Raw genomic sequence first — 26,868 nt, forward strand, 5'->3', positions numbered from 1 at the left:
TATTCATACAAAGTAGCAAACATTTTAGCAATCAACATCTTATATCATCTCCGCATCATTCCACTTGTTACTCAATGTAGCAGCATGGATCAAGCAGTCTCATTAGCTGCGAGAAGCAGACGATTCGAATCGAGTTTTTTATCCTTGCAAGGTAAACCTAAACACACGACATGCAGGGGCACTCCGTCCCCACACACATCAACCGTCCCCATCGATTCCCTGTCAGCAGAGAGGGGCTCACCGCCTTGGCGTACAATGCCTCACTGACCCCGACTGGCCGTCGTGCAGTGACCGCACTTGTACCCACCATAACCGGAATGGGAGACCTCGTCTCAGGTCGCGTGAGGAGGGCAATCTGCTGCCAGGTTCAATCAGGTACTAGGCTTACCGATTTACCATATTTCTCGGCATGTGCTTAGTACGTTCAAACGCTTGACTCACGGTACCACACCTTAATCCTTATTCAAATTTTTATCCCGTAGACAACCAATCCCCATGGATTGTTGCCCACAACCCAACATCATTATGATGCGAAAGTGGATACAATCAATTTCCTGACCTCGCGCGAGTGCTAGAAAAATCACTCGACTTCTACCAAGATTCCTGATTAATAAAGCAGCTACTCGACTTAGCATACTAGTATTCATCTCAATGGGATTCCTGAGATCATGCAACTAGGGTTTCAGTCAACTCCTACACCTAAGTGCACAATCAATCCTACAATCATTAAGTATAGTAAAATAGCATAAATAACAGGTTATGCATAAAACCGGGGCTTGCCTTCCAAAGCAGTGGCAGGCAGGTCCTCTGGTGCAGGCTCTGGTGCTGGATCTGGGGCTACCTCCTGAGCAGCTCCTTGCTCCGGCACGAGGATGTACTCTCCGTCAGCAAGATTACAGTCTATCGAAATGCAATGAACATGTATGTCATGATTATGCAAGATTTAAGAACATAAGCTAAAAGAAACTAAGTTAAGAAGTAACTTAGGGTTTTCTTAGTTATGCGGGGCTTCCAGTGGGTTAGGTTTAATACTCCTTAGGCTTGGGTTTTTAGTGAGGATAACATAGTGGATTGGTATTACCTTGATACATTTTTAGTGGACAGATTTCAAGGGTTTTGGGATAACATTAATTCACATTATTCATTTTCCTTTCCTTGATTTCCATTTAGGGTTTCTAGGGTAGGTTTGAACTACAATAGGGTTTTAATAATTTTCAAAAATTCTGTAAAAATTACAGTGCGTTGTCACTGGCTATTCTAGCTTGTTTTAAGAATTTGAGGCTTAGAGTATAAATGTTAGGTTTTAAACAAAAATAACAAAAGTTAGGCAAAAAGGGCCACTTTACACTACACCTTCTAGTTAGGGGTAGGTTCTGTCCTAGAGGTTATTTTTGTTGGCATCCTTTGGTAATAATAGGACTCTGTGCTAAAAATCACAGAAAACTAAGGGGTGGTTATTTAGTTATGATTTTCTTAAGTTTAATGTCAAAAAGGCTCTGTCTACTACATCATTATTTGAAAAATGTCAAACAGCAGATTTCATATTTTTCCTAAGTTCTCTTTAATAAAACAATAGTTATCCCAATGGTGGGGGTGTTTTTACCTTGGGGTTATTTTTGTAGGGTTTTTCTAAGTTATCTTTGTTTTATTAATTTAAAAGGTAGCTTTCTTATTTTACACTACAACAGGGTATGATACATTTTTCCAGTGAACTACATTGACTAAGTATCTCAACAAAAATAGGGGTGCCCTCTGGCTCACTATTTATGTCACTTTTTCTATTTTTCTTAAACTTAAGCATATTATGGAATAAGGGGTTAAGACTAACTTAATGTAATGGACAGAGAGGTTTAACATTTTTAACTAGGTCAGTAGGTAGATATAAACTTCTCCAAATTTTTCTAACCTTAGTTAAATAGTACAACCATTTTTCTTGCTATTATTAAGCTTTTGGTCTAACCTGTAATTAAATCATAACCTTATATTTTTCTCTAGTGCTTATGGGGTTTTATATTTTTCTTAAATAGGTTACAATATTTAGAGTCTGGCAAAATTAGTTTGACCAAATTTGGATAAACCAAACAGAAGTTATGGGTTTTTAAAGTTTCTGTTTGAATTTAAATCAGGTTTTAATTAAGTTTTCCTGGAAAAACAGTTTGCGCCGAGGTCCCTGGGTTTAAACCGAATCAAACCTCGCAGATCTACCCTTACGCCACTATTCACTTGAGTCTCTGACTTTTCACTTAACCCCCTGGATTTCTTTCCCTCTCACCCGCAGTCCCTCCCTTAACTGAAACAGTAGCCGCGGGAAAGAAAAGGGTGGCGCGGCTTACCGGCGGCGAGGGAGGTCCGGCGAGGTGGTCGGCGATGTTCAGGAGGTCGCGACGGTCACGTCGATGTGCGGGTCAGCGTCAGAGGTGGTCGGAGCTCCCCTGGCCACGAACACAGGCGGCGGGGATCGACGGCGGCGCCTGCTCCGGCCAAACCACGGCGGGAGAGTTCAATTAATGGGCACGAGGAGCTTCACGGGATGACACAGAGGCCATGCGCTCAACGAATCGGGAAATGGTGAAGGGGTTTACCCGGTCCACGTGCGCCGGCGAGTTCTTGAACTCCGGTGAGCGCGATTTGACTTCTCCGGTGACGCGGGCCCTCGGTTCAAGCTTGAGCAAGGCTCACGGTCTCACCAGGAAGCTACCTGGGGCTTGAATCGAACGGAGGGGGACTGGAGAGGGGTTGGCCACTGCGGTGGTTCTTGGTCGGCACTGGCGGGCTGCGGGGAGGTCGCCGGAGGCAACTGCTGGCTCGGGCGAGTCCGGCGAGGTACGGAGGAGGTAACGGGGAAGGCAACCGAGCGCTGGGGCGGGTTTTATAGGCGCGGACGCGGCCGGGGCGTCGGTTCGACCGTTTGGCGCGACGCGGGCACGCGGGGCGCGCGCGCGGGCGTGCTCTGGCGAGCTCAGAGCGCGTCGAACACGTGGCGCGTTGCTTCTGCCCGTGTTCTTCGCTCTGCTGAGCGGCCAGGCGTACGAATCTTGCCCTACCGCCTGTGGGAGATCTCTTCCCTGCACCTAGAGCTACCTAGTTCATGTGAGTTCCAAGAGTAGATGTGGTCTGGTTGAGGAGATATGGTGGCGCCAAGTCTTGTCTGTCTGCCCTGTGCAAACCGAGACAAAACCAGTGCCAACTCGTGTCAAATGGTTTTGGCTTGGGTTCAAACTTGTCCAGGGCATTCTAGGGTTCATTTGGCGCCACTTTGTCCATTAGGTCGACTGGTTTTGAAAAGGGGATCAAGGTGAACAGGTGGGATCTTTGCTCAAGGGTTGATTTTTGACTTAGGCAAAATCTGAATTTCTCCCTTGTGTTCAACCTTTGGTGATCTTTTGAGGACCTTTCTGAAAACTTTTTGGGGGTACTTCCTTACTATTAATTGTAGGTTATTAAGTATATTACAACTTTTATATTTGGCCCAAACCATGGTCATGATGTTTACATGATCTTTTGATCATGGCTTCAATTAGGGTTATAATTGCCTATGGGGGTTTTGCTCTAGGGTTTTGGGAGATCTCCACTTAGATGTGCATTACAAACTAGGGCATGACATCCAAGGTGGATTACACTTGCTTAGGACCTAGAATTCCAAGTTTTGTATACTTTGCCCAATTCAGTCTTCATGTGATAATGGGTAAAAGGGGTAACCCTGGGATGGACACCCTGAGTAACACCTGGGGTGTTACACTTAGACTATGAACCTGACGAACACTAGTAGAAAAGAGTTATAAACCTGTGGTCGGTTATCAAGCGTTAGTAGTATTTCTAGTGATGGGTTTTTTTTAAGAAAACTGCATGTAGAAATCAATCACACAAACGATTTTCTTGAAAACCGCGACTAGAAATCATTTTTATATTGATTTTTTTATTTTTTTTAAAAAATGACCTCGTATGGAAAAAACACCAACATAAAAGTACCAAAATAAAAGTTTTAGAACTTCAAAAGTTATGAAACATTGTAGTTGACAACTTTTTCGTTTGCAGCCTCAAATAGTCAATTTATACTCGAATTATTTTGATATGTGGGCAACAAAACTACAATATAAACACTAAGTAAGCGATAGGTGGATTAGCAAAGGGGCTACGCTCGAGGATGAGATCAGGGGTTTGATTCCCACTGGCCACGTAGCACGTGAAAAATGTCGTGAGTTGCAACTTCGACGGAGGTAGGGCTGGGCAAAAAACCCGTAACCCGAATTTCGTTCGGGATTTTGGGTAGCAACTTGCAAAACCCGAATTTATTTTGGGTATCATAATCGGGTACCCGAAATACCCGAATTACCCGAACTTTCATGTGTTTGTACTCATGTCATTCTTAATTATTAATTTGTACATCTATAATTATGTGTAAGTGTACATGACTTGTGATTGTAAATTGCTTGTTTTTATGTACATGTATATCATTATTCAAACTGTATTTTTATAATAATTTAATAGGGTGCGTGTATTTTTATGAAGCTGACACAACAGTTTGGATAGTTGAGGAATACCCGAACCCGAAATTCCGGGTACCCGAATTTTCGGGTATTGTAAAACTCGTTGTAATTTCAGGTATCGATTATCAAAACCCGAAATTTTAAATACCCGAATTACCCGGTCCGAAAATTTCAGGTAACCCGAACGACCACCCCTAGACGGAGGGCCTGGGCGTCCTATAATTAAAATAAATTTTCCCTGATTCTCGAAACCCATTTCATGTTTGCTGGAAAAGATTTTCACCCGTGGTTTTATTATGTCGACCGTTAGTACAAATCGATTTTCACTTGCGGTTCTCTGTTACCCGTCTGTACAAATAATTATTTCTATTGTCCCTAATTAATATTAGTGATTCTGAAAAACGCGGTCAGTGCAAATAGATTTACCATCGTCTTTTATAGCTAGTGCAATGTACGAAGATCGTACGAGGTGTGGGAGGGAGGAGGTTGGCACAAAGGTGAGCAAGAGACAGCTGTCTTGTGGGGGCAACGACTGGGAATGATGGGTTGCACTAAGAAAGTAGTCAAGTTGTGTCGGATAGAGAAAAGGGAGAGAGTCCCAACTCCCAATGTTTGGGGGGGGGGGGGGGGGGGGGGGGGGCTCTTGTTCATCGGCTTCATTCCCTTCACATATTTTTAATCTCAGCTCATGCATGTTTCCAAGTTCTTTATATGCTTCATAATTTGATTGGAACGTCGAAAACTTTGTGGTGATTGTGATTCTACCATTATTATGAACCTATTCTTACTTAGACTTTAGTGTATATATCGTCCCTATCTATTTCGGAAAATATGTTTGTAAAAAAAAAACTGGAATGCTCTCTTTCGGTCGTCTCCTTCTTGCTTCCAAAAATCCTTTCTTCCCTACGCGCGAGCTGAGGTCGTGCCCTTGCACCTGTGTGCGTGGTCTGGACGACGACGGCCTCGATCGTGATTGTATGACGAATGTGATCGATGACCGCCATGCAAGCTAGCAAGCATGCGCGCGGGCCTTATTAATTACTACAGTGTGTTCTGTAGCTAGATGACAGGTCGATATGATGCAGAATCCAACCTACGTCGATCCACATCCACGTCGACTACTACAATACAAAGCTAAGGATGATTGACAAAAGGCTAGCTACGGGAGGTCGTCCTCAACTGGCTGCCCACGATTTGTCATTTTAAAATCAGCTGGGTATGTATATGTAGGAATTAGATTTAATCTGTATTAGACTTTATGCACAATTTAATAAGCACCAGCAAACCTATTGTGGCCCGCCCAGCCCCGGCCGTACTTGTCTTTCTTGACCGCCACCGCCCACCGGCCTCCCGGGCCGACAGTCAGCACACGGATGCATGAGAGCTGGAACTTGGGCCGCGTTGATGCTTCGGCCCACGTCAAACCCAGTATCTTAGGCACGCTCCATGGCCCAGCGGCCCGCCTCCGTGCCGTCCGGTCCCTGTCTTTATTTGTCACCACACCTGCGCTGAATCACACATCTGGTGAGTTCATCTATAAGGGTAGGCTATGTACAATGAATGCCTTGACCTGAGGCTTCGAGTGTATCTAAGAGAGTAAATATAATAGTCAGCTAGCTGATTGATAAATTGAATGTTCTGATTGGTGTAAAAGATATAGTAAAACACATGTTTTAGACATACACTATATTATATTATAGGGAAATTTGGATCCATACCATTAAAAGATCACCACTTTGGATCCATACCATTACTATCTCACTTACATGTGGGTCCACATGAGTCAATGACATGTGGGGTCCATGGTATATATCTAAAGTTTGGATCTTTTAATGGTATAGATCCAATTGTTCCTATATTATATTTTAGTTGTGTCTTATATTTGAAGTACGGTATATACATGCCCTAACAAATCGACGATACATCATCAGGCCCGATACAATACAGAGAGACCAACTATGTGTCGCCAAATCATTAGTAATAACAGAATCACATGACAAATACTCAGCTAGCTAGATCATGCATGGAGTAGTGGGGACAATTTCATTATGGCAACTTAATAAAGTGGTACTACGTACTATTTTAGAAAAAACAAAAGATATGCTATCAATAGGGAGTATTATTGTTGATGATGTTTGTGTTGCTTGATGGTGCAGCAAGCAAGTGCCTCTGGCCTTTTCGTTTTCTGACATGATCCTTTTGTTTCCCTGACAGGTAGGGTGGTAGTAGTAGTAGGTCATAAATAAAACCCAGATTACGTGCGGGCACTGCACTGCATTAATTGCCACACTTGCTTAATTGTAGAGGCAGGGCAGGCAAGTGGTAGCAAGGTGTCCATGGTCAAGGTCACTCTTAACTCACGCTCCATTCGTACTACTCGTCAGTAATAACTCACGCTCCATTTTTCCACGCTCGGGCGCAGCTTTTTTTTTATCCGTTTCCCTCCCGTCGTCCCGCCCCGCCAGCGGCGCCAGGTCTGGTCGGTCGGTCGCTCGCTCCAGTCCATTAATACTCCCACCGGAAAAAAGGAGGCGAGGCTTCCTTCCCACGGAATCACGGATCACCCCACCACCACACCCATGGGCCCGATCAATGGCCGCCGCCGCCGCCGTCTCCTGCTCCTCGCCGCGGTTGCTCTCGCCGGCGCCGCCGTGGACGCGCAGCCCGACTACTTCAACCCCAAGAATTTCAACCCGTCCATGGCGATTGTCATGGTCGTGCTGGTCACGGCCTTCTTCCTGCTCGGCTTCTTCTCCATCTACCTCCGCCGATGCGCGGGGCCCCCGCTGGGCGGGCCCGACGACCACTACCATGCGAGGCAGCTGGGTCTGGGGCTCGGCAACAACAGCTACGCGCCGCCGCCCAGCAGGAGGATGCGCGGCCTCGACCGGGCCGTGCTCGACTCCTTCCCGACCATGGCCTACGCCGACGTCAGGGCGCACAAGGGCGCGCTCGAGTGCGCCGTCTGCCTCAGCGAGTTCGACGACGGCGACACGCTCCGGCTGCTGCCCAGGTGCGCCCACGCGTTCCACACCGACTGCATCGACGCCTGGCTCGCGTCGCACGTCACCTGCCCCGTCTGCCGCGCCATCCTCCTCGTCCCCGACGCTGCCGAGCCCACCGCGTTGGCTGCTGCCCCTGTCACTGCAGCGCCGGATGATGACCATGCCGTGGTGGTCGACGCCGCAGCCGCTGCCGGGGAGACCGAGGACCAGAGGCTCAGGAGGGAGGAGGCCGCCGAGCTGCTGCGGATCGCCAGCGCCAAGCGCGCGCTGCGAAGCAACAAGTCGCAGTTCCCGCGCTCGCACACCACGGGCCACTCGCTCGCCGCGCCGTCGCCCGCCGGCTCGCCTAGTTCCACCTCGGACGCGGAGCGCTACACGCTGAGGCTGCCCGACCACGTTCTCCGGGAAGCCGTCGCCGCGGCCAACCTTCGCCGGTCTGCGAGCGTCCAGACGGGCGCTGACGGGACCACCACGCGCCGCGGCTTCGCCATCGCCGGCCGCGCTGGAACTGGAAGGAGCGTCCGCCTCGGCAACTCCTCCGGCCGGTGGCCCAGTATGTCCCTCCTCCTGGCGCGCACCTTCTCCGCCAGGCGCCCAGTGACGCGGCGCGGTGAGGCCGACGCCGACGCACCAGACAAGTTCGCAGGCTACGACGGCAAAACCATCGTGGAGCAGTGCCACGACGGCGGAGCTTGCTCGCTTGTTTGACGCGCCGTTCATTCTTCTACTACACTATCCTAGTCGGCTAGTCCCAGTAAAAAAAAATTAGAGTGGATTTGTATATATACAAATTATTATTATTATTGTAACTTGAACTTTCGGTTACAATAAGCAGATTATTCATCCGTTTGGTTACGTTATTGGTTTACACCAATAAAATCGACTGTGCGTTGTTGATTTACCTTTTGGACAGCCAACCACGACTGCCGACGTCGCTACCGCTAAATCTTATGTCAGGTCGATGAATATCTGCCTTAACTATTTTCTTGGGACTGATTTGGTGATCAAGGAATTGGAGAGAATTGAGAAGAAAATTAGTTCATTTCCCTCTCAATCTCTCGTGATCCATTTGCCACTAAATCAACCCTCATATTATGGCTCTCGGTTGCGTGGCCATTGACATCTCGTTGTTGCGTTAAGGTTGATGAACATTAAAAAAACTTTAAAAAAACCAAGACTGCCCCAACATGTTGCATCTCCCTGTGAATGTGATGTCTAATGTAAGCCACTCAAGTGACACCGTTCACTGCCAACAATGAAACATAGTATTCACTTTTGCCAAAAGTGAAGTCGTTGATAAGCATAAGCCTGAGATCTTGTGTCGATGGTGTGCTAGCCTTACCTATCGTATCAGCACTCTTATGTTGTTGTGCACTCAAGCGCACTTCACCAAATTTCAATTCATATATCTAAAAAATCTTAGTTAGCTTAGATCGAATGGATGCAGGATACCTTGAATAATCAGTTCCATTCAGTCCAGGCAACCTCATAAGAAGCTTATTAAACCCCTTCATTATTGCTCTAGGATCCAATACAAAAGCAAATCAATATAGAACAGATATCTTCCTCCAATATTTCACATACTTTGTTTTGATAGGAACAATAGCATCTCTAAGTAAATCATCATTTTCTAAAGCATTAAGATGTCTAGCAATTTTAAGTACTAGTAAATTTCTCGCGACTTGCACGAGGCTTTGGCAGATGTGTTTATATGACTAACAGATTATTATTTTATACATATATTGTATACATAGGGAAGGATCAATATGTGTGGGTGACAGGATTATTTGGACATGCAATTAATCGGTAATAGATAGGGGTGAAAACTGTCGGAAACGATCGGTAAACACTAAAATCATTTTTGTTTTCATATTTTTTTCTCGGAAACGAGATCGGAACGGTAACTTCGGAAACGAAAACGACATCGGTAATTCAGAAACATCGGAAACAAAAGTTCGGTACGAAAATTACACCGGTTACGATCGGAATCTAAAATTCGATCGGTAAAAACTTTAACATGTACCCTCAATAGACTTCAAAAATCACGCAAGTCATACATTCATATAAAATTAGTAATAATATATAAGGTAGGAGGTCACAATAAATATATAAGGTAAGAAGTATACAATAATAAAATTATTATTATGCATTTAAATAAAGAAGAATCAAGATATGTATAATGATATGACACTGACATTCTATTTGTACCCCTCCTACTTGGCATAGTCAATATAATTAGTGTCCTCTTAGTCCTTCTTAAGTTCTCGTGTAAATTATGAATATATGTATTAAGAGTAATAATAGATAAGAAAACATAAATAAGATTTATAAAAGTTTTAAACGATTCTAAACTATATATCATTAGATAGATCTTGATTTTAGAAAAATAAAAAAAAATTAGTTTCACATTTTTCTAAGCTAAGATGAATTTATTATGAATTTATAAAAGGTCAGCTCAGATTTAATATTTTTCTGAAAAATACCGAATTTATTACTGACGGTAAAATACCGGATTAAAACGGTAATTTCCAAAAACGGTCGGAAAAAGCCTAAACCGTTTCCGTTTTCGATTCCTATTTTTTCTACCGATTTCGTTTCCGTATTTTCGGTAACCGTTTCCGTTTAGATCTAAATTTCGGTAAAATTTCGAAAACGACTCCCGGTATTCGAAAATTACTGCTTCCGTTTTCAGCCCTAGTAATAGACACAAAACCCCTAACCGCTGGTGATTTTCACTTTACCAAGACAAACCGATGGTACAGTATAATATTTGACTACACTGTAAAGTTAGTGATGCTGTCTCACTAATGTTTCTGTTCTGATTAAGATTACCTGATCTAAAGCTTAGATGCAAATTTCATTCATAATGGTGCATATTGGTGACAAACAACACAATACAGTTCCGACAATATGTGCAACCTATAAGTAAATGTGAGTTTTGCTCCTGGCTCTATATTAGTAAATAAGGTACTAAGGCCAATGTAATACTAAGGTGACTCGCGTATAGAGCTGACCTGAAGATAAAGAAGCAATTGTAAGGTCAAAATCAGTCATCCAAGAATTAAAATGCAAATAATGCTAACATGAATTAGAGACAGAATTTGGTACACAAGGACTTGCAACAGTATTGTTAGTTTTCTGTGGCCCCAAGAAATTGCAGACCTGGAGGGGGACAAGAACCAGTAGTTAGTGTAAAAGTTTAGTTCTGACATTTCATTATTTTGCATATGCAAATGAAAGAAAATTAGTAAGCAATGCATCAGTAAATTAACATCTTAATACAGCCAAACAAAAAATTGAACTTGCATATTCACCGAGAAGTAAACATCTACTCTTCCAGATTGAAGACACCTTGTTCGCGGCCAAAATCGAAAGCACAATATTGTAACTCATACTCGGACAGTGCAAATAATTCCATGGTGAGTGAAAGCGCATAATATCTAATTTTGTATTGAACCTCCTTAAAGATTGAGAAACATTAATTGATCAATAAATCTATCATGACATTCGATGGCAGAGAGAAGAACCAAAAAATAAAAGCAAGCGAGCAGTCATCACCTTCATCTAAGAAAACAATGAATTCCCAATATTGAATTCACAGTCAAAGGCCAGCTAAGAAAATTTCAAGGACAAAGCAAATGGTAGCAAACTAATAATTCTCCCATGCATTGGCGGAAGAGGACCAATGAAAAGAATTTCAATTTAGGACAGTAAATTACACAAAGGTTACTCTGCAATAGTGTATTGTCTCTAAGCCTCTAAGGTCTTTGTGTCTCTTACAGTTCTACTCCCTGGCGTTTCTTGTACCTTATTGTGATCCTGGGAATTTGACTGGAGGACAGGGCAGAGAGTTAAATACAGTGCCTAGCCTTTTTAAAGACTATATAGTGGCGTAGTCTTTTCTCTTCATTTCTTTGAAGTTTGACAAACAAATTTTGCAAGTGTGAACAACACAAACATACATAGAGTACCAGTTCTTAGGGGACTAAAACATAACCCAACAAACATAGCTTACCAGGAAAGGAACAAAATAACAAATGAAACTATCAACTTGCAGAACTATTCTGAACAAGGTTAACAAAGTAGGAAGTAATCACCTCCTTCTGGTCTGCGGAGCTAGATGACATGGATGATAGCATCAGGCCAAGAATCAATAAAGGCGCAAGGAAATTCTGCATCTGTTTCATAGCATTATCCTGAAAATTCCATCCTTCATCTGTATTGGATTCCTCTGCGCGCCAGAATATTGCATTTCATCAGAAGTGAAATAGTTAGCACTGATGTCACAAAACTACACATTGAAGCACAGTGTGCATAAATCATTATACATCCGTACTCCAAGAGCCATTTATAAAGTATAACTGGTATAACAATTTACCAAAGCAGTTGCAGCTAAGGGTGGTAATGTGCTCTAAATTTTACACTATAAAATTTAAGGATCGGATCGGATTAGGATGGGGCTCTATTTCTATTCATTTTTGAACTAAAATTATCTTAAAGGCTCAAAAAAAATATGAAGAAACATTTGAACCGTGATCCATTACCACCCCTAGTTGCAGCAAAAGGGAAATCAACAGATAACACGTTAGTTGGCAACTTGTTAGTCAACTCAAATATATGCACCGATTCCATTTACTATGGGCGCCTAAAAAAGCTATGATATTTGCATCCATAACATGGCTAACATCCTCTACACAATCAAGTCAAGCGCGACAGAAACTTACGCTTAGATTCAGACTTGTTTGTACCATCTCCTTTAGGCACCTCCTTCTTACCCTTGGGGTAATAGTTCTCGTAGTCTAAAATCAGAAAGGGGCACCATTTCAGAAACAGAGCCACCAAAACCATTGGTAATAATCTCGTCAAAATGAGGGACGTACTCTTCTTGGACCCGTCCGAGAAGAGGCGTCGGAAATGTGGGCTGGCGAGGACATATCTCCAATCCACGGTCTTGCCCGCGGATGGCTTCCCAAGAGCTGCCGACGAGGCCGCAGTCAGGTAGCTGCGAACAAATCCTGTCGCCCCACCCTCACCGTCGTGGACATGCGGTGGTAGCGGTGGCGTGGGCGGCTGCCGGAGGCCCCCGAGCTGGAAACCCTAGAAGGAGCAGCGAGAGGTCAGACCTGTGAGAGGATAGAGGGGCCGGGGAGGGGATGAGAACTTGAGAAGGGATACTTGCCTGGCGCGGGCAGGAGGAGCGTGCGGACCAGCCGAGGGCGCGAGCGAGGGAGGCGAGCGTCAATGTCGGCTGCGGCGGCGACGGCGCCGTGCACATGGGAGGGCGGAAGGACCGGGCCGTCCGGATCCAAGCGAGAGGGGTCGTGTCGTGGTCGGGGCGATAGAGGTGTGTTCACCAAACTGCAGCGGAGAAGGGAACGTGAACCAGGTAGAAGCATCCAGAGATAGAAAGCGGTTGAACGATAGAAGCCGTGGATGAACAATCGTGCGGGAGACAAAATTATGCATACGTGGATAGCCTAGTATGCGTCGTTTCCGTGCGGCTTTAAAGATAAGGAAATGTGATGTAGCATTAATGCTGAAGTGGGGTAATAAATTCTAGACAAAGCAAAAGTTGTATCATAGAACAACTCTTCTCTTCGCTAACTTCTACAAGCAATAAATGAGCAGAAAAACAGGTTTAAGATTAGATACTACAGTTTTATTTGCTGAGGCATTGTCTAGCACAATAGAGAAAATCTAATTAGAAATGCCAAAATCATCAACAACCATATGAACTCTATCACCGATGTTTCTTCCTGTATGAGCCTCTTCAATCGGACTTAAACCAAGAAACCCCTTTTCTAACTCCCAGTCAAAATGACATAATGAGCAACTACACTTATGTAATCCTCTTTAGCCTTACCTGATCAGATATAAGATGTAATAGCAATAGATGACACAAACTTTTTCAAGGTTTCAATTAATTTCTCCATGCGTTCATTGTAAAGCTTAATTAGATCTCTAGCAATAGTTTCTCTAGACGTTTTAACGAATCTAGGATTATGAGCATTCACAATATATTCTTCAAATGCATCACATTCAGCAAAGGAAATAGGTAGATCTGTTCTAGTAATCAAACGACACAATTCAGTTTGTGCTAGGGGTGGAAACAAGCCGAGGCGTTCATGCAACGAGCTTGAAAAACCGACTCGGCTCAACTCGCTCCTGGCTCGCGAGTCGGCTCGCCGAGCCAACGAGCCTAGCCATAAACATGAATTTGCTCTCAAATCTTAAAAATATTTTAAATAACATAATTTAAATTAATAAAATAGATATATTACTAATAAAATATAGAAAATGGATTAATTTTTTATAGTAATCTCAAATAAGATAAATTAGTTGTCTACTTGTTACTAATATTATATGTTAATCATGATTTTATGTAATAAATTGTTGTTCGGTCGAGCCATAAGCCAGCTCTCGAGTTGCAGTTAGCTGAGCCGAGCTGACTCGCTCTTTTTACGAGCCACAAAAATAGGCTCGGGCTCGTTTTGTGCGTCAAGCCGGTCCGAGTCGAGGCGAGCTGCTATGAGTCCGAGCCAGCTCATCGAGCTCGAGTTTTTTCCTAGCCCTAGTATTTGCCCTAGCATCAGAGTACTCCCAACGAATGAGTGAACCATCATGATTATATTTAAGAACAAATTGAATTCTACCAAATCATTCCTTTTCTTTCTTAGCAGCACAAGTATCAACATGGCGTAGCAAATGTCCAGGGCCACCAGAGGATTTAGTAGAAAATGTAGCCTTACAGTGGATGCATATGCCAGATACCCTTACCCTCTTACCATTTACCAAATCTTTTACCTTTGTGAAGTTGTTCCAAGCTTTAGATCTCATCTTCCCTACTCTATCACCATCAATCATGCTCTCATCGGTCAGGCTCATCGATCATGTGCCCGTCCTAGTACCACCAGCAACAGGCTTCACATCGGCGTCCACATAGACAGTAGTGTTGGGGCGAAGGCGAAGACGATACCCTTCGCTCCAAGCCTTTGTCAACCTCGCTGTACCAACGGAAGCAAAACGACCGGCGAAGACCACCCTTCGTCCTCTACACTGCAAGACGAAGGCCTACGACGAAGTCGCCCCTTCCCTCGTCCTCACTCAACCTGGAGGCCCACGTGGGATTCAGCCCATTTTAACAGGCCCCGCTTAGAGAAGTGTGTTACAGGCCCGATTTGTAATGGCTTTTCTGTAATGACAGTCTGTAACCCCCCATTATGGAAATATTCTGGGGATAATCCAGGTGACTGAGGGCATAAGCGTCCTTACATCGGGACCTTGGGTGCTCGGGCACCTATAAATACCCCCGTACAGTGCCCTTGAGAGGCTAGATTAACAGAGCAATTGCCATCTCGAGTTAAACCTTGTTTGCATCCTTTTCACTCCCCTGTTGGATCAACTTGCTCAGGAGCGCAAGTTCCCAACATTTGGCGCCCACCATTCGTGCCACGAACAAACCACCTGCGATGGCACCCAAGAGAGCTAGCTCGAAGGCAGCCCCATCCGTTGATGAAGCAGCGAAGGCGGCGCTGCTAGCCGAGAAAAAGGGCAAGGCCCCTGTCGACACTACCCATCAAGAAGCCTGCGAAGACGACGCTGCCAGCAAGAGACAGCGCAACGACCAACCAACTCCCGAGGGCAGCCTCTGCACCTGCAGCTCCGAAGGACAGCCACAGGAACCACCCCCAGGTTTCGCTCCGCTAGAGGGCGAGGATGCCACAGAGGATGGCGAAGTCATCGGCATTTCAGCGGAAGAACAGCTACAGCTGCGGGCCCTCCGCATCAAGAACCGCAACCTCCAGAAGCAGAAAGAAATCCTCGAGGCCAAGCGCCAACGTGTTTTCGCGTAGGCTAAGGTGCGCCAGATGATACGAGACGAGGAGCAGAGGGCTTAGGAACTCGAGCAAGAGATTGCGCTCATGCAGCGCGAAGGCCAACATGACCTGCACCACGGCCCGCCCCTCCAACAACGCGCGCCAATCAGAGACCTATTCCTTCCTCAGCGCGGACCCTTCATCCCGCACGCCGCAGCATTCCAAGGCGTCAACTACCTTGATGAGCGGAGTCCCCTGGCGCCGCAACTGCAAGTGTCACCATGGCCCGCCAACTTCAGGGCAGGGACCTACCCCAAGTACAACGGCAGCACTGACCCAGCACAGTACATCATGACCTATCAAGTCGCTGTCGCATCATCCGGAGGGGACGACGCCACGATGATCAAGTCTTTCATCATCGCCCTCGAGGGTCCGGCCCTAACCTGGTACACCAGGTTGCCCCTGTTGTCCATCGACTCCTGGAGAAGTCTTCGAGACAAATTTCTGCTCAACTTCCAAGGGTACCGCCCAGACACCGATGCCCTGGCCGAACTGTCACTCTGCAGGCAGCTAGAGAAAGAAACCCTGTGGGAGTACTACCGCAAGTTCCTGACTCTTAAGTCACAACTACCTTCGGTCGTTGACCAAATTGCCATTCACTACGCCATCAGTGGCCTTCGGGCCGGCGTCCTTTACAGTCACTGCATCAGGGACCCACCCAAGAACCTACAAGAGCTCTATCAGCTGTTTGAAAAATATGCCAGATCCGAAGAGCTCCACCAGCGCAAGGTCGAGTCTCAGAGGAAACCTAAGGACCCTCCACAATCCAGCCGAACTTGGACAAGACCTTCGCAGTCAGACTCTGGTCGGGACAGCCGTAGTCAGCAGCAGGTGCACAACATTGCCAACCAGCACCCCGCCGGTGAGGCCCCTCACCATCAAGATTACCCCCCCAGGGACGCGGAAATGGCACCCGTGGTCGGGGCTGAGGACGGGCGCAGCAGCCGCGCAGATTTTACTGCCTGTTCCACGGCAAAGACTGCGCGCACCCAACGAGGGACTGCCCGGAAACAAAGGCCACCAAGGACAGGATGTCTCGGGCGCAACCAGTCGACAACCCAAGAGTTGTCGCGCACACATATCAACACCACCTCCCACAACCATACAACCACGGCCCGCTCAGCATCCACCTAACCACGCATACCAACACCACCAGGAGGTACAAGTCGTACCACCTCCACCACCGCCTCTACACCCGCATCAGCCAAACATCCACGACCCAAATCACCCCCAACCACCAAAACAAGAAGACTTCGCTGATCAGCCATATCGTGGAGTCATTCACATGATCACTAGGGGGTCCAGCGTCGACTTCGACACGAAGCGACAGAAGAGGGACCACTACCGAAGCATCAACCACGTCGCCATCACCGGCCCAGTCGTGCAAATGAAGTGGTCCCATGTGTCGTTGACCTTCGATGCCAGAGATGTCGACCTGCGCAGCGCACCCCACATTGACGCCATGGTAATCAACTGCAGCGTGGCAGGCTGGGACCTACACAAAGTCTTAGTTGACAACGGCAGCTAGGCAGACATTATTTTCCTCCACGCCTTCGACCGCATGGGCATCAGCCACAGTTTGCTTAAGCCTTCGGACAACCCCCTATATGGCTTCGGCGGCAAGGCACCTTTCCCGTGGGCAAAATAGAGCTACCCTTGTCCTTCGGTGTAGCACCCAATGCACGAAGTGAGCAGATCACCTTCGACATCGTCGACATGGTATACCCGTACAACGCCATAATGGGTCGGGGCTCCATCAACAAGTTTGAAGCGGCTATTCATGGACTTTACCTGTGCATGAAAATCCCGGGTCCGCAAGGCGTGATCACAGTCTATGGCAACCAGCAGACCGCGCGCAACATTGAAAGAGACTTTGTTCCAGGCCAACGGAACGTACACTGTCTTACGACACAGCGTGAAGCCCCCGAGGCTACCCGCCCAACCGCCAACGAGCATGAAAAGGCACAGCTGCAGAGCAACGATGGAACGAAGACAGTTCTCCTTGACCAGGCAACGCCCAAGCAAACGGTCATCATAAGCGAAGACCTGACTTCGCAAGACGAGGAGAAACTCATCTCCTGTCTTTCTAGAAATAAGGACGTCTTCGCCTGGTCTGCCCTCGACCTAATCAGAGTTAGTCGCACTATCATCGAGCACAGCCTGGGCATCGACCCTTCGGTGCGGCCGAAGAAGCAGAGGCTGTGCAAAACGTCTGATGAAAAAACAAAAGCCGCCAAAGCCGAGGTACACCGCCTGCTTGAGGCTAATTTCATCAAACCAGTCGCCTACCCTACGTGGCTCGCTAACGTAGTCATGGTGCAAAAGAAGAGTGGCAAATGGCGGATGTGCATCGACTTCACCAGCCTCAACAAGTCCTGCCCCAAGGATAATTTCCCGCTACCTCGGATCGACAAGATCGTAGATAGTGTGGCCGGATGCGAAGTCATGTCACTCCTCGACTGCTTCTCTGGCTATCACCAAATATATATGAAGGAGGAAGACAAGGCCAGTACCAGTTTCATCACGCCCTTCGGCACGTATTACTTCGTCAGAATGCTGGAGGGACTAAAGAACGTCGGGTCCACCTTCTCTCGCCTCACCAAGACGGTGCTCGAGAGCCAAGTAGGCCGGAACATTTTCATGTATGTGGACGACATCGTCGTCGCCAGCAAAAATAAAGAGGATCATCTAGCCGACCTCGCAGAAACATTCGCGAACATGCGGGAAGCACGACTTCGCCTAAACCCCGAAAAGTGTGCCTTCGGAGTTTGCCAGGAGAAGATACTAGGCTACCTAGTGTCGCACCGTGGGATCGAGGCCAACCCAACCAAGATCCAGGCTATCATCAACATGATGCCTCCGCAGTCAACCAGAGACGTCCAACGCCTGACAGGTAGATTGGCTGCCCTCAATAGATTCATTTCCATGTCCGCAGAGCAAAGCCTACCCTTCCTCAAGACGCTACGCGGCGCAAAAGACTTTGCATGGGGACCAGAGCAAGCGGCAGCCTTCGCATCACTCAAACAGCACCTGTCAGAATTGGCAACCCTTACAAGCCCCGACCCCTCGCTACCTCTGTTGCTCTACGTCGCAGCTTCGCCACACGCAGTCAGCGCAGCGTTGGTCCAAGAGCAGGACAGAGAGGGCACTATTCGATAGTGTCCAGTTTATTACGTCTCCGAAGTCCTCACGACTTCCAAATGCAACATGACGGAGTTGGAAAAAATTGCTTACACAGTCGTCATGGCATCGCGCAAGTTGCGCCACTACTTCAAAGCGTTCAAGGTGCGGGTCACCACGAACAGGGGACTCGGTGAATTATTTAGAAATCCGGAGGCGTCCGTCCGTATCGCCAAATGGGCAGCCGAACTCTCTGAATATCACATCACCTTCGAGCCCAGGACAACAATCAAGTCACAAGTCCTCGCAGATTTCATCGTCGACTGGACAGGGCCGGCACGGCAACAAGAAGAGCCCTCGGAGAAGGTGTGGACCATCCACTGTGACAGTGCATGACGCCATGCGGGGGCAGGCGCGGCTACAATTATCACATCACCCACCGACGTCAAGCACAGATACGCAGCACGCCTCAGCTTCGCTCTGGAATCTGACAGGTGCACAAATAACATAGCAGAATACGAAGTCGTTATCCTGGGTCTTCGCAAGCTGAAAGCACTCGGCGTGGCCACCTGCATAATCAAGACGGACTCCAAAGTCGTTGTTGGCCAGATTGAAAAAGACTATTCAGCAAAAGACCCTGCACTTCTGCAGTATCTTACGACCGTTCGCAGTCTTGAGAAACAATTCAAGGGTTTCACCCTGCAGCACCTGGACCACGCTAAGAACGAAGAAGCCAACGCGTTGGCCAAAGCAGCTGCTAGAGGCGAAGCCCTGCCCTCCGACATTTTCTATCACGTCATTGGCACACCAGCCGTCCACAAACCCAGAGGATCTGCAAATAGCCACCAACGCCAAGGGCCATCGCATTGTCAACCTCATCATGGCCAAAGACTGGCGGGCCCCATTTACCCTATTCTTGCAAGGATATTACCATCCAGGCGATGTCAACGAGGCCAAGCGCCTCAAACACCGAAGTTGGGACTTTACACTCATTGAGGGCCAGCTATACAAAAAAGGGATCAGTCAACCCATGCTCAAATGTCTCACAGAGACCAAAGGCCTCCAGATCCTGCGCGAAGTCCACAACGGCACTTGCGGCTCTCACTCGGGGCCTAGGGCCCTCGCTGCCAAGGTGATCCGTCAAGGTTTCTACTGGCCCGCTATAATCCGCGCCGCAAATCGAGTCACGAGGTCGTGCGAAGCCTGCCAGAAGTTCTCTCCCCGTTCGAGCAACCCCTCGCAATTCACAAAGCTGATCGCCCACACATGGCCACTTCAACGCTGGGGGCTAGACATTGTCGGGCCACTACCCACGGCCCAAGGGAACCTCAAGTTCACCTTCGTCGCCGTTGAGTATTTTACCAAGTGGATCGAGGCAAGGGCAGTATCCACAATAACGTCGAAGACTGCCCAGAAATTTTTCTGGCAAAACATTATCTACCGATTCGGAGTCCCGTCTGAGCTCACAGTCAACAATGGCAAACAGTTTGACAGCCAGGACTTCCAGGATTTTTGTTTCTCCATTGACACCAAGCTTGCCTTCACCTTAGTATATCACCCACAATCTAACGGCGTCGTGGAGCGCGCCAACAGCAAGATTTTCACTGCCATCAAGAAAATGCTTCTCGACGACAAGAAGGGTAAATGGGCCGACCAGCTACCTGAAGCAGTCTGGGCACTGAACACGACCGAATGTCGGGCGACTGGATTCACTCCCTTTCGCCTGCTATACGGATTGGAAGCCATGACCCCGCAGTAAATCAAACATGGATCACCACGGACAAGCGCTTCAGCCGTCCCCGACGTAGACAAACCAACTTCCAAGGACCTCATCGACAGAGACCGTGTCTTCGCCCTGGAGGCTCTCAATAAATACCAAGCTCAAACGAAAGCCTAGCGCGACCACGTAGTCGTCCCAAGAGAATTCGACGAAGAGGACCTCGTACTCGTCCGGACAGCTCGAACAGAGTCACGAGGCAAGCTGGAGCCAAGGTGGGAGGGTCCTTTCATCGTCAATACGAAGGCATCCCCCAGCGCGTATAGGCTAACAACGCCATCCGGTGAGGACCAAGAGCATTCCTGGAATATCGATAATCTCCGCAAATTTTTTGTTTGAATCCTCAGGGCCAACACGCCCTTGTAATGCACCAAACAGTATCATTATGGCCCACACTCTTTTCCTCCCGGGGGGTGAGGTTTTTAATGAGGCGGAGCCATGTAATATACCCGCAAAAATCCCCCGCAAAAACTAAAACAATATGTCGAAAAAGATCGCATCGACGGTCTTCGGCATTCGACCACACCGAAGTCACCGCAAGGGGCAGCGCTGACTACCCTCGCGTGCGACACTCCGCGCAAAAGTCGCCTAAGGGTGCAGCCAGACTAGCACAATACATGCGCAAAATCGAAGTCTTTCCCAAAAGACTTTCTGTGCAAAAGTCACCTAAGGTGCAGCCGGACTAGCACAATAAGTGCGCAAAATCGAAGTCTTTTCCAAAAGACTCTCCGTGCAAAAGTCGCCTAAGGGTGCAGCCGGACTCTCCATGCAAAAGTCGCCTAAGGATGCAGCCGGAATAGCACAATAAGTGTGCAAAATCAATGTCTTTACCAAAAGACTCTCCATGCAAAAGTCGCCTAAGGGTGTAGCCGGAATAATAGGCGCACAAAATCGAAGTCCTTCCCAACAGACTCTCCGTGCAAAAGTCGCTTACGTCTGCAGCCTGAACAACACAACAAGCACGCGAAGATCGAGGTCGTTCCCAAAAGACCCCGTGCAGAAGTCGCCTACGGGCGCGGCTAGATCAACGAAAGCGAGCAGCCTTACCACATAAATTACGGTTACATACACACAGCGAGGGCATCATACATCACATTGGCTCAACCTTCGGGATGATACTCATCTCCCTATAGTTGAACAACATTATCCTCAATTCCTCACACTCAAAAAGATTTCGCAGCTCCCCCTCACCTACACTCACCCCAATCGGCGAGGACAACAATTCTCGCTTACCAGTCCCATCCATGCGAAGATAACCACTCTCCATCTCACTACGATGACGCCTACCGCTTCGCGACAATCCACTCACTCTTTGCTTTGCCACCGCCCTTCACCGCCTACGCCCAGCACTCACGCCCGGGAGCTCCTCGAAACCCTCCGCGCGCGGCGAAGGCTCCGCTGCAGCCACATCTAATGCTGCAAAATAATCCAAGTCCTCGTCTGAAGACTCCTCCATCCTGAAAGGGAATTAGGCTTACACCTAGTTCATATATAATTTTGGTGGTTGAATTGCCCAACACAAATCTTTGGACTAACTAGTTTGCCCAAGTGTATAGATTATACAGGTGTAAAAGGTTCACTCTCAGCCAATAAAAAGACCAAGTTTTGGATTCAACAAAGGAGCAAAGGGGCAACCGAAGGCACCCCTGGTCTGGCGCACCGGACTGTCCGGTGTGCCACCGGACATGTCCGGTGCACCAGGGGGACTCAGACTCAAACTCGCCACCTTTGGGAATTTCCAGAGGCACTCGCGCTATAATTCACCGGACTGTCCGGTGTACACCGGACAGTGTCCGGTGCGCCAAGGAGGAGCGGCCTCAGGAACTCGCCAGCTTCGGGAAACGCCAACGGCTAGTCCGCTAAAAATCACCGGACTGTCCGGTGTGCACCGGACTGTCCGGTGCGACTCCAGTGCAACGGCTATCTCCGCGCCAACGGCTCTCTGCCGCGCATTTAATGCGCGCTCTGCGCGCGCAGATGGCAGGCGTGCCCATACTGGCACACCGGACAAGGAACAGTAGATGTCTGGTGTGCACCGGACACCCAGGCGGGCCCACAAGACAGAAGCTCCAACGGTCAGAATCCAACGGCAGTGATGACGTGGGAGGGGGCACCGGACTGTCCGGTGTGCACCGGACTGTCCGGTGCGCCATCGAGCAGACAGCCTCCCAACGGCCACTTTTGGTGGTTGGGGCTATAAATACCCCAACCACCCCACCATTCATTGCATCCAAGTTTTCCACTTCTCAACCACTTACAAGAGCTAGGCATTCAATTCTAGACACACCCAAAGTGATCAAATCCTCTCCAATTCAACACAAAGCCCTAGTGACTAGTGAGAGTGATTTGTCGTGTTCTTTTGAGCTCTTGCGCTTGGATTGCTTTCTCTCTTTCATTCTTTCTTGTGTTCAACACTCACTTGTAACCAAGGCAAGAGACACCAATTGTGTGGTGGTCCTTGTGGGGAGGTTTTGCTCCCGGTTGATTTGAGAAGAGAAAAGCTCACTCGGTCGAAGGGACCGTTTGAGAGAGGGAAAGGGTTGAAAAAGACCCGGCCTTTGCGGCCTCCTCAACGGGGAGTAGGTTTGAGAAAACCGAACCTCGGTAAAACAAATCCACGTGTCTCACTTCATTATTTGCTTGCGATTTGTTTTCACGACCTCTCTCGGACTTGATTATATTTCTAACGCTAACCCGGCTTGTAGTTGTGTTTATATTTGTAAATTTCAGTTTCGCCCTATTCACCCCCCCTCTAGGCGACTTTCAATTGGTATCAAAGCCCGGTGCTTCATTAGAGCCTAACCGCTCGAAGTGATGTCGGGAGATCACGCCAAGAAGGAGATGGAGACCGGCGAAAAGCCCACTACAAGCCACGGGAGCACTTCATCGGAAGAGTCCCGCACCAAGAGGAAGGAGAAGAAGAAGGACTCCTCCAAACGGAAGGAGAAAAAGTCTTCCTCTTCTCACCACAAAGAAAAGAAGGAAAAATCTTCTTCCCACAAGCCGCATCGGAAAGGCGACAAGCACAAGAGGATGAGGAAAGTGGTCTACTACGAGACCGACACTTCATCAACATCGACCTCCGACTCCGATGCGCCCTCCGTCACTTCTAAGCGCCAAGAGCGCAAGAAGTATAGTAAGATCCCCCTACACTACGCTCGCATTTCCAAACATACACCTTTACTTTCCGTCCCATTAGGCAAACCACCAACTTTTGATGGTGAAGATTACGCTAGGTGGAGCGATTTAATGCGATTTCATCTAACCTCGCTCCACAAAAGTATATGGGATGTTGTTGAGTTTGGTGCACAGGTACCGTCGGTAGGGGATGAGAACTATGATGAGGATGAAGTGGCCCAAATCGAGCACTTCAACTCTCAAGCAACAACAATACTCCTCGCCTCTCTAAGTAGAGAAGAGTATAACAAAGTACAAGGGTTGAAGAGCGCCAAGGAGATTTGGGATGTGCTCAAAACCGCGCACGAGGGAGACGAGCTCACCAAGATCACCAAGCGGGAAACGATTGAGGGGGAGCTCGGTCGGTTCCGGCTTCGCAAAGGGGAGGAGCCACAACACATGTACAACCGGCTCAAGACCTTGGTGAATCAAGTGCGCAACCTCGGTAGCGTAAAGTGGGATGACCACGAGATGGTTAAGGTTATTCTAAGATCTCTTATTTTCCTTAACCCTACTCAAGTTCAATTAATCCGTGGTAATCCTAGATATACTAAAATGACCCCCGAGGAAGTTATCGGGAATTTTGTGAGTTTTGAGTGCATGATCGAAGGCTCAAGGAAGATCAACGAGCTTGATGATGCCACCACATCCGAAGCTCAACCCGTTGCATTCAAGGCAACGGAGGAGAAGAAGGAGGAGTCTACACCAAGTCGACAACCAATAGACGCCTCCAAGCTCGACAATGAGGAAATGGCACTCGTCATCAAGAGCTTCCGCCAAATCCTCAAGCAAAGGAGGGGGAAGGATTACAAGTCCCGCTCCAAGAAGGTTTGCTACAAGTGTGGTAAGCCCGGTCATTTTATTGCTAAATGTCCTATATCTAGTGACAGTGACCGAGGTGACGACAAGAAGGGGAGGCGAAAGGAGAAGAAGAGGTACTACAAGAAGAAGGGCGGTGATGCCCATGTTTGTCGGGAGTGGGACTCCGACGAAAGCTCAAGCGACTCCTCTGACGACGAGGACGCCGCCAACATCGCCGTCACCAAGGGACTCCTCTTCCCCAACGTCGGCCACAAGTGCCTCATGGCAAAGGACGGCAAAAAGAAGAAGGTTAAATCCAACTCCTCCACTAAATATGAGTCGTCCAGTGATGATAATGCTAGTGGTGAGGAAGATAATTTGCGTACCCTTTTTGCCAACCTTAACATGGAATAAAAGGAGAAATTAAATGAACTAATTAGTGCCATCCATGAGAAGGATGATCTCTTGGACTCCCAAGAGGACTTCCTAATCAAGGAAAATAAAAAACATGTTAAGGTTAAAAATGCTTACGCTCTACAAGTTGAAAAATGTGAAAAATTGTCTAGTGAGCTAAGCACTTGCCGTGAGATGATTGACAACCTTAGAAATGAAAATGCTAGTTTAAATGCTAAGGTTGATTCTCATGTTTGTAATGTTTCAATTCCCAATCCTAGAGATAATAATGATGATTTGCTTGCTAGGATTGAAGAATTAAACATTTCTCTTGCTAGCCTTAGATTAGAGAATGAAAATTTGATTGCTAAGGCTAAAGATTTTGATGTTTGCAAAGTTACAATTGCCGATCTTAGAGATAAGAATGATATACTTCGTGCTAAGATTGTTGAACTTAATTCTTGCAAACCATCTACATCTACCATTGAGCATGTCACTATTTGTACTAGATGTAGAAATGTTGATATTGATGCCATTCATGATCATATGGCTTTAATTAAACAACAAAATGATCATATAGCAAAACTAGATGCTAAAATTGCCGAGCACAACTTAGAAAATGAGAAATTTAAATTTGCTCGTAGCATGCTTTATAATGGGAGACGCCCTGGCATCAAGGATGGCATTGGCTTCCAAAGGGGAGACAATGTCAAACTTAATGCCCCTCCAAAGAACTTATCTAACTTTGTTAAGGGCAAGGCTCCCATGCCTCAGGATAACGAGGGTTACATTTTGTACCCTGCCGGCTATCCTGAGAGCAAAATTAGGAAGATTCATTCTAGGAAGTCTCACTCTGGCCCTAATTATGCTTTTATGTATAAGGGTGAGACATCTAGCTCTAGGCAACCAACTCGTGCCAAGTTGCCTAGAAAGAAGATTCCTAATGCATCAAATGAACATGCTATTTCATTCAAAACTTTTGATGCATCATATGTGCTTACTAACAAATCCGGCAAGGTAGTTGCCAAGTTTGTTGGGGGCAAACACAAGGGGTCAAAGACTTGTGTTTGGGTACCCAAAGTTCTTGTTTCTAATGCCAAAGGACCCAAAACAGTTTGGGTACCTAAAGTCAAGAACTAAATTTGTTTTGTAGGTTTATGCATCCGGGGGCTCAAGTTGGATACTCGACAGCGGGTGCACAAACCACATGACAGGGGAGAAGAAGATGTTCTCCTCATATGAGAAAAACCAAGATCCCCAAAGAGCGATCACATTCGGGGATGGAAATCAAGGTTTGGTCAAAGGTTTGGGTAAAATTGCTATTTCACCTGACCATTCCATTTCAAATGTTTTTCTTGTTGATTCATTAGATTACAATTTGCTTTCCGTTTCTCAATTATGTCAAATGGGCTACAACTGTCTATTCACTGATGTAGGTGTCACTGTCTTTAGAAGAAGTGATGATTCAATAGCATTTAAGGGAGTGTTAGAGGGTCAGCTATACTTGGTAGATTTTGATAGAGCTGAACTCGACACTTGCTTAATTGCTAAGACTAACATGGGTTGGCTCTGGCACCGCCGACTAGCCCATGTTGGAATGAAGAATCTTCATAAACTTCTAAAGGGGGAACACATTTTAGGATTAACCAATGTTCATTTTGAGAAAGACAGGATTTGTAGCGCATGCCAAGCCGGGAAGCAAGTTGGCACCCATCATCCACACAAGAACATCATGACGACCGACAGGCCGCTTGAGCTGCTCCACATGGATCTATTCGGCCCGATTGCTTACATAAGCATCGGCGGGAGTAAGTATTGTCTTGTAATAGTGGATGATTATTCTCGCTTCACTTGGGTACTCTTTTTACAGGAAAAATCTCAAATCCAAGAGACCTTAAAGGGATTCTTGAGACGGGCTCAAAATGAGTTCGGCTTAAGGATCAAGAAAATAAGAAGCGACAACGGGACGGAGTTCAAGAACTCTCAAATTGAAGGCTTCCTTGAGGAGGAGGGCATCAAGCATGAGTTCTCCTCTCCCTACACGCCTCAACAAAATGGTGTAGTGGAGAGGAAGAATCGAACTCTTTTGGACATGGCAAGGACCATGCTTGATGAGTACAAGACTCCGGACCGGTTTTGGGCCGAGGCGGTCAACACCGCTTGCTACGCCATCAACCGGTTGTATCTACACCGAATCCTCAAGAAGACATCCTATGAACTCCTAATCGGTA

The 26,868-nt window shown here is 47.2% G+C and overlaps 2 protein-coding genes across 2 annotated transcripts; one reads left to right on the top strand and one right to left on the bottom strand.

The window, feature by feature from the left end:
* The first annotated feature begins 7,033 nt into the window (after nt 1-7,033).
* LOC100192844 (uncharacterized) lies at nt 7,034-8,346 on the top strand. The gene is given in 1 exon segment (NM_001138034.1): nt 7,034-8,346. A coding segment is annotated over 1 exon segment (1,134 nt). The 5' UTR covers nt 7,034-7,066; the 3' UTR covers nt 8,201-8,346.
* A 3,081-nt stretch (nt 8,347-11,427) lies between these two features.
* Nucleotides 11,428-12,767, bottom strand: LOC109941663 (ATP-dependent zinc metalloprotease FTSH 8, mitochondrial). Its single transcript, XM_020542847.3, has 4 exons — nt 12,672-12,767; nt 12,373-12,589; nt 12,217-12,291; nt 11,428-11,723 (listed from the first exon to the last, which is right to left on the bottom strand). The coding sequence occupies exons 1-4, from the start codon at nt 12,765-12,767 to the stop codon at nt 11,539-11,541; spliced, it is 573 nt and encodes a 190-aa protein (XP_020398436.1). The 3' UTR covers nt 11,428-11,538.
* Nucleotides 12,768-26,868: the final 14,101 nt, after the last annotated feature.

The sequence above is a fragment of the Zea mays genome, chromosome 1 (genome assembly GCF_902167145.1).
Source record: "Zea mays cultivar B73 chromosome 1, Zm-B73-REFERENCE-NAM-5.0, whole genome shotgun sequence".
Classification (NCBI taxonomy): domain Eukaryota; kingdom Viridiplantae; phylum Streptophyta; class Magnoliopsida; order Poales; family Poaceae; genus Zea; species Zea mays.